Source organism: Garra rufa, chromosome 6 (genome assembly GCF_049309525.1).
Source record: "Garra rufa chromosome 6, GarRuf1.0, whole genome shotgun sequence".
Taxonomy (NCBI): Eukaryota; Metazoa; Chordata; class Actinopteri; order Cypriniformes; family Cyprinidae; genus Garra; species Garra rufa.
Window position 1 is genome coordinate 19886580 of NC_133366.1, and position 13293 is coordinate 19899872.

General features: G+C 37.5%; 1 protein-coding gene across 1 annotated transcript in view; it reads left to right on the forward strand.

The window, feature by feature from the left end:
- Positions 1-12799, forward strand: part of dctd (dCMP deaminase) — a 33618-nt gene extending 20819 nt beyond the window's left edge. The window contains exons 4-6 of the mRNA XM_073843052.1: positions 1035-1151; positions 8281-8377; positions 11989-12799. Of these exons, the coding sequence (XP_073699153.1) occupies positions 1035-1151; positions 8281-8377; positions 11989-12091 (317 nt within the window). The 3' untranslated portion in view covers positions 12092-12799. The remainder of the gene's footprint in view (positions 1-1034; positions 1152-8280; positions 8378-11988) is intronic.
- The last annotated feature ends 494 nt before the right edge of the window (positions 12800-13293 follow it).

Below are 13293 nucleotides of genomic sequence, written 5' to 3' on the forward strand. Positions count from 1 at the left end.
TTCACCGTATTCTGTAACGGGAGACAAGGTTTATGTGCTGCAACAAGAGAGAATGATGTTGGTTAATGCTGTGCTTTATTTTGCTGCAGCTGCGTTAATAACAATATCTTTCATACTAGTCAATTCAACTCCATAGTGCTTTATACAATACAGGTTGTGTCAAAGCAGCTTCACAGTGATGAACAGAAAACAGCAGAACCGATTATGGAAATTGGTCTGATTCTGTTGTAAAGTAGCTCTAAACGATAATGGGATTATTCTTCAGCTGAAGTCAGTTCAGTGTTGGTTTTGTTCGGATAGGGCTGTAAGATAAATCGTATTTTAATCATGATCCCAACTTCTGCTTCTCCTGATTTATTAAGCATAATCGTCTGCAATATTTACCTACCGATTGCTTATGCTGAAAATGTTTCACTACCTTGACAATCCAGTCAGATTAATAGTAATATATTAAATGTTAAATTTTATTTAAGAGCTCAGTCCCTCTCACATTTACATGGTTGATCGTACTCTATCATCACTGCGCGCTTACTCTTAGCTGTGTGTGTGTGTGCTTTCAGTTAAAACACAATGAGTGTGTGTATCTGTGTGAATTATTGACATCTCTCTTCCATCATAACTACATGGCCTCTCTCTCTTTCTCTGCCTTGTGCTGAAGCTCTGCCAAAATAAACGTGTCAGGCTGGTGTTTCGTGGTGCAATGGTAATGTGCCACCGCTGATGGGCCAATTCATTCTCCGTAATTAAGGCGAGCAGAGTGAGTGATTAGACAGGGCTTTTTCTGGGTGATGTTGTGGAGAGCTGACATCTGTTCAGACTCATGCTTTGAAATCTTTTTCCTTTTTAACAGTGAACTGGTGACTGGAGCCTTTTTGTGGTGAAGTGGTACAATGTTGACAAGCCAAGAAAGCTGAATCCAAGTTTGTTGTGAAGCAGAGATATTAATCATAGCTTTGACGCATCACTCTGTGCTGCACGTATGTGCGTTCGTGAACTCTGAACATTTCTAACAGGTCTTTCATGTTTTGTTTCAGTGTGCCACGCAGAGCTGAACGCCATTATGAATAAGAACTCGGCAGATGTCAAGGGTTGCACCATGTATGTAGCGCTCTTCCCTTGCAACGAGTGCGCCAAACTCATTATTCAAGCAGGTGAGAGTGTGTCTGAACTGTGTGAGTTTCATGATGTGCGTGTTGGTTTTTCAATCAATACTTTTGCTTTCACTGTTCAGGAATCGCATCGCAGGTGAGCAGATAATTGACATTGATTTTGTAAGCAGGCAATAATAAAATTAATTGGTGGTGCACCAAAATTTCAGCAATTTACGGATTTGGATGAAATGGTTTTGGAGGGCCAAAATCGCGTTTTAACTAATTTGTGCACACAATGTCGATTAACTACAACAGGTAAATGTGTCAGCTCTGAAGATACTAGAGCGGGAATAACTAGCGATTTCTCATTTTTAAATTTATACTGATATGGATTTTTACATTTCAAGATCAAGCTGTTTTCTGTTAATGCTTGAATTTCACTAAACATTTTTTCTTGTGGACCTTTTATCCAATAATTGCAATAAAAGCTTTTTGCTTTGTTACTTTTAATATGAAACAAAGTTAACAGAATTTGAATGCTGAAACTTGAGTATGAAATGCAATCAATAATTGTGGTTTTGATGCTCTATAATGTGGTGTAAAATAATCATAAATCTCTTTATAAGTTATATAGCACAACATTAAACATGAATTAATATCAGAAGGTATGTTGAAAGAAATAGTACAACTTACTGAAATGTATCACATCTTGTGTATGTCAACTGTTTAAAGATGTCAGTAAAACAGCTTGTAAACAATGTCACATAATACATTTACCTCAGGAAAGCCATTCAGTGTCTATAACTTGTAAGTTGGCTACTGTGGGGAATTGTGCAAAATCTACGCACTATATTAAATATTCATGATATTTTTTACCTTGAATTATTGAAAGTGTGTTTAAATAAGGTCATGTCTACGTTAGGCCTAGTCCACACACAAGTGTTTTTATAAATGCAGTTTGTTTTATAAATTCTAGTTTAAAAAAAGTCTAGTTTTAAAAATCTAGTCCACAAGAAAACGCAAAAACATGCTATGTAGCGCTGTCAAGAGCATGCCAAACCAACAGCTGGCAATATAACCCTGTATGTAAAGTCATGTTGGCCAATCAGAATCTCTGGTTTCACCAGCTATCCAACAACAGCCGGAATTTCTAAAAAGATTTTTCAAAAAAGATCCGGTTTTAAGTGACCTGACACAGCATTTGCTTGTGGACCAACGGCCAAACCACATTGAAAAAGTTACACTTTTGAAAATAGCCGTGTTCATATGGACAGGGCCTTAATCCAGATACAAAAAACTCATTTTCAAGCGCTTTCCGTCCACACTAGCGTTTTCAAACATTTTACAAAATGTTCTCATTCACACTGAAATGTCAGAAAATGTTAAATTCGCTTTACTGCGCATGCGTAAGCAGACGAAACAGACGTGATACGTTTTCATGCAATTCTTCTGGCAATTCTTTTACCAGTTATTGTTGTGTCCAGGTCGCTCACACTCAACATTATATGTCTGATCTAAAAAGCCACTTCCCTCATGTTTTGCCGCAAACAGCAATCGAAAAAAAAAAGTTCTGTCATCTTTGCAGGACTGTAATATGAAGAGTGTACAAAAAAACACATCTGTAGCAACAGTGTGTAAGTGAATGGCACATAACAGGCACATTAATGGTATAAACATTATTTTTTTTATTAGACCAATTTAGAGTAGACATCACACTTGCGTCACTTGCAGCTGCACGTGTACAGTGGTTGCAGGAAAAACACTGGTAACAAGTGGAGAAATCCATGAAAAAAAATATTTTTGTGCATTTTGATGTCAAAATCAGAATGCAAATAATTTTTATAAAATACTGTCATCAAAGATGCCATTTAAAGCTAAACGCAGATGTTTAAAATGGACATATTATGGATGGAGTTATTGATTCAAAATTATTGATTTTTCTTTTATGTCAAAAATCATTAGGAAATTAAGTAAAGATCATGTTACATTAAGATTTTTTGTAAAATTCCTACTGTAAACCTGTCAAAATGTAATTTTTGATTAGTAATATGCATTAAGAACTTAATTTGGACAACTTTAAAGGTGATTTTCTCAGTATTTAGATTTTTTTTATAGGCTAGATAGGCTTTGCCCATTAAAAAAAAAAAAAAACATCCGTTTCATATCTGTGAGACTATTCCACTATCTAATGTCAATTACGTTCAATAACAGTGCTTATCGCTGGGTGACAAGCTCTTGTAATAAGCTAAGAACATCTTGAAAATGACATCTAATCAATATAATCCATTATCATTTTTAAATCTAACTTTTTTGTACCATATCTGTGTAATTCTCTAGCTGTAAAGGCCATCTCTGCCGGGTTTTCTGCAGCCATGATGCGCACATGCAATCAAAAGGTTTACAAACCTATATTTGGTCTATTAGTACAATATGTGTCACTTCACTAAACATGTCATTGTTTTTTAAAAGCCTCCTTTTTCACAGTCCACACTACAACGCATAAACAGTATCCATACTTTGGAGAGAAATTTCAAAAAGCTCAGTGTTCTTTGTCAAAAATGCCATCTCGGTGTGGACAGAAGGCCAAAATGAAGCAAAAAATATGTGTTTTGAAACTAAAATGTATTTGAGTGGACAAGGCCTAAATCTGGCCTGAAGTTTTTATTACAGGCACCATTTAAAAGTTTATATTTCAACAACAAATTTACAGCTTTTTGTTTGGTTTTTAAAGATTATATTGTTGACTTGGTGCCGATTACTAGTTGCATGTTTTCTGTTAGTTTAGTTCTGTTATTTTTGCTTATTTTTTATTTTTTAGCCTGGCTTATGAAAAATCCAGAAAGTCCCCTTTAACACACACTAGATTAAACCATCTGTCACCATACAATGCAGAATTTAGTAAAATGTACGCTATTGATAACGCATTAATTAGGGATGCACCGAATATTCGGCCACGGAAAATTTTCGGCCGAAAATGGCCCAAAAGAGACTTCTATCACCGAAACAACACGGCCGTACCAGTATGTTGACGCAAACAGAAACCGCAGCCTGCACGTGCTTGTCTGAAGCAACACGTCTGCGGTGTGGACGTATTTTAATATATCTGAGAAAGACCCATGGATAGAGATTTGCAAAACTTGTAATGCAGAAATTTCAAGAGGGGTGTGTCTGCAGTCGTGCGTGCGTGATGAGAGCAGAGACAGACAGATGTAGCTTTCAGTGAGTGAAAAACAATGGCTTTATGTTTTTTAAATGCATGTATTTTAAAGATATGTCTTTTCTACATACTGTATTTTTATAAATATTTGTTTTAAACCATGGAGGTGAGCCAATGGATATCACACAAGCAATGTGAAAACTGTGCAATGTTAAAGTGAAAGTAAAAACTGACAGTGCTTTCAGAATCTGACGTGCATTCCCTCAGAGACAATGAGAGACGATTATACTTCATATGCTGATATTAATTTAGTCCCCTAATATTTTTCTTGTGCCCTGAACATGGTGGGAAAAAAATAAAAAGAAACATATTTTGTGTAAGGTTTGTTTTTGAAAGTCTTAAAGCTCTTAATTTTCATTGATGACTGCAGTGTTATTAGGGGTTAAGAAAGTCTTAATTATGATTTCAGGTGGTCTTAAATGTGGGGACTGAAAGACAAGAATTCCGATGAAACTTCAAAAGGCTATCCATTGAATAAATATGAGCACTGCACCTTTCAAAGTAATTTGCTGCACTGCTTTGTGTACTACCAATCTGAAAGCGCCTCCTGCTGGAAGAGAAACACGTAGAGTTGTAAATGTGAACTGATGGATCCACAAGATAATGTGTTATAAAATGTAAACAATTAAACTATTTAAACAAAGGCAGTAAAATATATGTATATGTTATTTAAGTAATATAATACTTGATTGATGATAATTTTTTTTAATTAATATAATTGATTTATTCTTTGAAACTTAAATATTAATTTATGCAATTGCAATGCCTTTATTTTAGTAAGATTAGTACACAGTCATAGCCATAAATGCAATGGTACTAATAATTGGCATAATTCTTTCGGTGTTTCGGTTTTCGGCCTTGGTTTCCTTTTTTTTCGGTTTTGGCCAAAAATTTTCATTTCGGTGCATCCCTAGCATTAATAGTCCTACTTTTACACACCTGAAACACACCTCCAGTGAGGTATAATTATAACAAAAGGTTTATTTAACCTCTTTAAGCTTTTCTTTAAGTTAACAAAATTCAATCTCTGAGCTCTGGCTTTGTCTTGCAAGTGTGACTAAGAACCTACATGTGCTCTCAAACTCTTTCTTTTGATTTTTTGCACAGTCCAACTGTCGCAAGAGAATTATTGTAGAATTATTGTAATTATGCTTTTAAAACAAGCACTTTCCATTCTTAACGCATTTCATATTTATGTTTTCTGAGAAAGACACAAGATGAAATGTAGTACAAACCTTGAACATCAACTTTATTTTTCTTCCTCCTCCTTTTCAACCCTGTTGGATTGCATAGCATGTGATGAACGTTTATTCCGTTCCATCTCTGCACTTCACACATCAGGATCAGCATTTCTGCTCAGATATTTGAGCCTTTGTGCCAGTGCTGATGTGGCTGCAGATGAATTGACGGATAAGACAGGAGGAAACTGAGGTTCTCTATGGTCACCCTTCCATACCGTGAAGCCTGCAGTGGGCGTCACTTTGAGCAGCCATCTTCTTTGTGAGCCTTCTTGGCTGGTTAGATACAGCCTACGTGGTGACAGGTTGTCTTCCTCTTATTTTTCCTTCTCCAAGCCCTGCTCTGTTGTTATTTTCAATCTCTTCTTATCTGTTGAACTCTCTTAACACCCCCTTCCCCAGTCTCTCTCCTCCCCTCCAAGTCTTTTTGTCCTCATCTTCTCTCTCTCCCTCTCTCTCTTTCTTTCTTTGGTTTGCTTTTCCTGATCCCCCTCCATGTACTCTTGTGGTAAAGCCTACTGAAGCTGTGTGCTGAAGATAGCACGACACACGCTCCGATGCCGTCTGATCTTCAGGATGCTTGGCCTTGCCCCGGCCCATCTCTCAGCGGGGTGTCAGCTTCCTCTCAATGTTCCGGCATCATTAAGGAACACACACAGCACTTTCTCTCCCTTTCGTCTCCTCGCGCTCTATAGGATGCAACAAAACGCGGCTAAAAATGAACGTCCGACCTCATTAAAAACGCCCTCTGATGATGCCAATCAGATGGAGCCGAACAAAGCGGATGTTTAATGTTTGAATGCTGAGTTTAAAAGAATTGAGTCAGGGGTGTCGTCGCTGTTTGTTCATTTTGAAGGTGTTATGGCCATGTTTGTTTACTAGAAGTTGTAAAGCCCCATGATATGAGGAAACAGAAAAGCCTCTGCATAGGATAAAGGGGAATATTAGTAGACTTGGAATGCGAATCCACCCTGATTCTCTTATAAAGGCAAGCGGGCTGTATCTTGTTTATTTGTGCATGCTAAACCTTTTGATATTGGCAGCCTGTGCTTCTCTAATGGAAAAACTGTAACGTAATTTAATTATAACCAGAGGGATTTATTAAAATGAAGGTTTTTCCAGTAATTTGGTGCCATCGGTACACGCTTTTGTGCCAGCGACAGTGCTTTCATTTGCCGTAATCCTATTCCTGCCTACATGTGTGCTGTGTCGGTCATTTGACAACTGTTTTTGTGCTAAATTGAGAGCTCTTCCACTGTTCTTTCGCCATCTAATTTTTTCACACTAAATGAGATGAGAGCATCAAAAGAGAAAGTGAAGACCCCCAGACATTACGTTTCTGTATCTAATTCTGTTGCCATTCCTCCAGTGAGAGAGTGTTACTGCTCTTTTCGAAAATGCCGTTCAAATGTGTCCATCCCTCAATCTCACAGAATGAAATGACACCAAATCATTTTCACTTTCTCCGGCTCCCATGTTGATGTCCCCCCTGCACTTTGGCTCCTCGGTGCCGGCGACGGCAGCTTCTCAAGCGCTGCTTTAGAGCCTCTCCTCTCTCTGAGGAATTAAAGTGTTCAGTTCCCAAGCAGCTGCCATCTTGTCACTTCCTGTGACTGTTTTTGGAGGGACTGAGGGACTGTTCTGTCACCTCATCTCCAGAGAGCATTCTGGAAACGTAGCATCTCCAGAGTTCTGCTCCACCTTCCATCAGAGCCTTCCCTTCTGTTGGACAGCTTGTCGTCTTGGAAGTGTTTTGAGCAGTATTCTCATGTTCTTTTCATGAAAAGGCATGTTTACATGCAAACACTTCTTTGCAATTTCTTCGAACTTTTTTCTTTTATGTTTCACGTCGGACTTTAGCTGGAACGCTCTGAATGGCTCGAGGTTTTTTTTGATTGAGTATTTGCTTTCTATTTTAAATAGACCGTTGAGACTTGGATATACAACGGGGGTTTTTTTTTTCCCCCTGCTGCACCATAAAATGTCACCACCAAAATGGTTTTAAGATGGCATAGCCAGGCTGTTCCATGGTAATTTCATCTGTTCCCTCTCAAAAATTGTTCAAGTAATACCGTGGAGAGCCCCATGCTTGTAATGACAGCCTTTAATGACAGGTGGAATTCACTCTGCGCAAGTCATTTTGCCTTCGATCAGAGCACTTCTCTCCTCCTGTGCAGATAAAAGTGCATGATGGAGATGCTGTGTATTTTGGAGAGTGGGTGTGTTTCTCTCCGGTATATTCATCTGCGATTGCAGCTACCGTTGGCAATGTTGGACTTCTCTTTTCACCTCTGAAAGCTTTAAGGGCAAGAGGGAGTCTAAGTGGTTTCACCAGATTCCTCACATTTCTCTGTAAAGCTTGGCTAACGGGGCCCTTTATAGAATCGCCTCATGTGGGCCGCTTGCGAGTAGTCAGCAGGATGCGTGGGGGTGCTGCCAAATGCACCACGTGTTTTAAAGACGCCAGCAGGGCAGATTTTGTCCCAATTGGGATTGGTTGATATTGGCTCGAGCCTGCAGCGACAAGTTATCGACTTCCCTTCCCTCTCCCCGAGCACAAGCTCTTGTTCTTTCCTAACAGGCTATTTTGGGTCCCTGTTCTCCTTGGGCCTGTTTGTTTAAATTCCTCTGTCTGTTTGTTTGTGTGTGTGTGTGTGTGTGTGTGTGTGTGTGTGCGCACGCAAGTGTGCTTTTGTCTGACCCACACTATATTTTTGCTGTTTTTGCCTTACAGGTATAAAGGATGTGATCTATTTGTCAGACAAATACCATGATGCTCCAGAAATGACTGCCTCCAGACGGCTTCTTAACTTGGCGGGCATCACGTACAAGTGAGTCTCTCGAGTCTGACCTTAGTAAGAGGTTGGTGTGTGTGGGGCTTGGAAATTAAGAAGCTTCATTTGCATTCCTGTCAGTTCTCACTGGCCCGAACGATTGTACAATCAAGGCTGTTAAGGGAGCCCGACCCTCAGATGTGTGGGTGTACGTGTGACCTGAAGCCTCAAAAAGCTTCTGTGAGCCTTTGGAAAAAAAAGACGCTTGGGGAAGAATGAGAAAGCACGGTGCACAAGTCTGCATATGTCTCCATAGAACGTCAAACCGTATCACAACACAAATGTAATTTAAGAATCTGGGTAACTGTACAGTTGATGGTCTCCATTGAATTCCATAATAGGGAAGAAAATACTATGGTACTTAATTGGGACCATGAACTGTTCAGTTATTCACATTATTCAAAAGATCTTTTCAGAATTCTTTTTGGTTTGGAAGAACTTAAGGGTGAGTTTATGATGACACAAATGTCATTTTTGGGTAGCTATTGTTTTAAAGTGACAGCAACATTATAAACCTGCTGCTGTTTGTGTCATTAATGTTAATCAACAACCAAAGAAAACCTTGACTCACTACTCTTCTGGTTCATTAATAAGAATCTTCTGGTTCATTAATAATTATTACCGTAGTGTTTCTTACTGTATTTTACCTGAAAAACCTAGTTTATAGATATATTGTGACATATGTGACCCAGGACCACAAAACCAGACTTATATAGCACAGGTATATTTGTAGCAATAGCCAACAATACATTGTATGGGTCAAAATTATTATTATTTTTATTTTATGCCAAAAATCATTAGGATGTTGAGTAAAGATATGATTATGTAGATGATGTATAAATCTGAATTAAAAAAAATGTAACCTTATGACTTGTTTTGTGGTCCAGGGTCACGTATATTGCTGTTGTTAAATAAAATCTCTCATACTGTGAAATAAGATTTTGTTCATATCGTCCATACTGTATCAAGTAAGATTTTTAGTTTAAAGTCCAAGAGCACTGGGACTAAAAGAGCAAAATGTGAACGCAAACATTTAACACCCTTAGACACACATAGTGTGAGTGAAGAAGTCCTTCACTTTTTCTTTTTTTTAATGAGATACAGGGTTAACTGAAAACTTAACTGAACTCTCAGTGGGGTTTGCAGTCCAAACACGGTCCTCTTTATGTTAGAGAGAGCCAGCGGGAACCACAGCAAGAGCGGACAGGACGGAAATCTCATCTCCCCAGTTGTATGTACACACTATATATAGATGCACGGTAAATATACTCTGAAGCCTTTCATCAGAGTCAGATCAAATAGGACTAGGGGGACATGAGCCTGAGGAGACAAAAGGAGTAGATCCGCCTGAAGATGAAAATCAGGAAATCCTTGAAGATACTTTCATGCCTCTTTCCAGTCTTTGAGGGTAGCAAGGTTAATTCCCCTGCTGCCGCTTTTTGAAGGTTGTTCTCCAATACTTCCAGCATTACTATGAATTTGTCCTGCTGAATCTCCGCATTTCCATGGCTTCAGCTCTTTGATTGCAGAGCCATAGGATATTTAATGAAGCTCATATTAAAATCCATTTACATGGTCATGATATCAGGTATTTATTTATTTTTTTTACTTAAAAGAACACTCCACTTTTTTTGGAAATGGGCTCATTCTCTAACTTCCCCAGAGTTAATAAGTTCAGTTTTACCGTTTTGAAATCCATTCAGCCGTTCTCCTGTTCTGGCGATATCACTTTCAGCATAGCTTAGCATAGATCATTGAATCCTATTAGACCAATAGCATCACGTTCAAAAATGAAAAATGACAGTTCTCAAATAGCAGTCTATGGAAATCATGGAATAAAAGAATAAAAAAAGGTAAATTTTAGTTTATATTTCAAAATTCTGACTTTATTCTCGGAATTCCGAGTTTATTTCGATTGTCTCGTCAGGTTCAGTTCTCAGTTTGACAGCTTAACAAGCTGATCCCAAACCTCTGTTACTAAATCGAAAATGTCAATTTAGAAATAGTACCAAATGAATGTAAGTTGCTTCAGTGATGGCTTATTGTATTACTGTATTAAAAGCTCACTGTATTATGTAGAGTATTATGAGAAAGAGATGGACAGAGCAAGTGTGATTACCTGCATCTGGTACAGCATTTATTCTTCAGCTCAATCTCATATTCACAATAAAACATTAGTTTTAATGTCTGCTGAGGAAAGCAATATCTTTGTCGTATTATCCTTTCAACTGTTGATTAGTGATTTCAGATGACCACACTGGCCATTCACTTTACCATAAACAAATTATATGTCATGTTTAACCACTATAGAGACATCAGAGCCAGTGGCAATTTCTAGAAAAACTGGTCAAGGTAAGGCTGCGCTCGGCAGGTTCATTAGCACTGAATGACCGTTGACATAATTGCATATTTGAAGTCTAAACAAGTGCATTCTCACCTAAAATCTTTTAAAACTGCTTTCAATGACAAAAACTATACAATTATAGTGGATTTTGGGCATCTGCGGTGACACTAGCTGAGTGATACAAATGGTAAAACAGTTAGAATTCTGTTATAAATTATAATCGCACTCCTCTCAGCCAATCATATTCTAGGACCAGAAAGAACTGTTGTTTAAGTCTCTTTTAAATGTATGCATGTCTTAGTTACAAAGCAAAATATCAAACCAAGTGGCCATTATTTTATTTTTTTAAACTAGCATACTTTTTCAAGCAAAACATTTCATAAAGTTAGTTGGTGTGCAAATTGATAAAAATATTTCAGTACCTATTCACAGCGTTTGTTTCCCATAAAATATTTAGACTTGACTTTGACTGTTAGAGTGAACTGTAGTAGTAGACTATGTTTTCAGGTTTTTTTTTTCATTGGCATATCAATAGGAAATGAAGGATGGACAGAGGTGTTATTGAAATTCTTGCTGTGTAGAATTCTGAATTCTGAATGAGATGATGAATCGATTTGCTCAGGCATCAACTGAAGCTGGCTTTGCATTAAGGAACATGGAGGAGCGAGAGTCAAAGCTTTGTGGTTGTTCGTGGTCTTTGAATACTTTTACTGTCAGTAGAGATTTTATTTCTATTAGCCTCTGTTGTTATAGAGGTTCGATGATAAGGAATAGATTTTTGCTACATCCAGTTTATCTCACACTGGGAGGGAGGGTTTAATAAAAGAATAAAGAGTAAAAGGAGATAGAAGGTGAATTGAAAAAGGAAGGAAAAATAAAAGGAAAAACAGGGTTTCTGGAGCAGCCGCAGAAGACAAGGCTATAAGTGGGAAAATCGGGAGTTTACCACCTGCTGGTTTGGTTCTTCTTGGCAGTGCATTTTCTCATGAGATGTTGGGGCGTTTGGTCCCTGCTGGGAGTGCCTTATGGAGAGGTTACTGCTTGTGCTCTCTCACGAGGTCTAGTGCGTAATTGGTTTCCTCAACTCCAGCGTGCTGAGGTGAATTACTAGTGTGACAATGAGGACAAGGAGTGAATTCTCTTTCTCCCACTTTTATCAAGGTATTTTAAAAGGAGGGCTTAGATTTGACTAGAGTGACAAACTACTTATGTTTTATTTGGTCATGCTTCAGTAATATTTTCTGTTCTTCCATCTGTCCTACAGGCAATTCAAACCAAAGCAAGGCAGGATTGTCATTGATTTTAATTCAATCAACCACCCCGGATTGAAAACTCCCAGTGGTTTGGGGGGCATACAGTCACCATAGACTGAGGAACTTGGAAAATGACACTAAGTAAAAGATGTGCTTTTTTTGTTTCAAATAGTTTCTTCAAATCGTGAAACTTGCTGGAATTAACTATTATCAGTGTTTTGAATGTTTTTCTTTTTTGTATATGCTGGAATTCATAAACAAATGCAGTAATTTTTAATCAGTTGACATGCAAAATAGCAGCCGGTTTGTGACCTTGGCTGATGTGCCTTTTTTAAATTGATTCTTTTAGAGTTTCAATATTTATGATGAGTGGGACAATGAGGACATTAAAACCAAGCTGGATGCCAACATTAACCAATTCAAATGTGTTATTTACCTTTTTCTTTTAACCTTTTTGTATTCTCCAAGACGCGGCTGATTAGTTTTTCATGTTCATTTCACAAGTACAAGAACTGTAAATTACCCTTCCCTTTTCAACCATTAACCACTGATGGCTGTTTTGCTCATATTCCTAAGCTTTTGTAAGTACCGCAGCAGATAAAACTCATATTCTGTCAAACCCCAGTCCACAATCTTTTGTGCATGTTGTGTCTCTTCAGGGTAGAACCCTCATCTTCAGATTTTAATTAAAAAAGAGGAGACATTGGTTTGGAGGAAACAGTTTGCAAGTGTTACACATGTTTGTTTGCAAGTGTTGTTATAACGGGATAACAGTGGAATCACAATCACAAAATAAAAAATGAATAAAAAATGACTCCCTCATTTGTAGTACATAAGCATACTTTAAGAGTTTGAATATTGGTTTTTCATTACATTACACAAACCACAGTCACAAATCATAACTGCCCTTAGCTGCTGATAGTTTTTTTTTCTCTGTGGCATGCATCGTTTAACAGGTAAAAAGTTTGTTGAGAACTTTGGAATTACTTAATGCTTTCTTAACAATTTAATTTAGATTTAGTTTTTTTTTCTTCTTTTTTTCTGAGCATAATTTGGTCACTACTATTAATTTCTCCTGGGATATAATGCAGAGATCTTGTAATCAAATAAAATCTTCATTTAAGAGTGAAATGTTCATTTTATGGTTGTATGGCATTGCAGTTTTATTATTGTTTTCTGGTTTGTCATATATTCATATCTATGGAAACCTGTTATTGCGACTTATCTCGCAATTCTGACTTTTTCTCACAAATGCAATTTTGTCTCAATTTTTTTTTGACTTTCTTGCAATTCTAACTTTTTTTTTCTTGTGATTT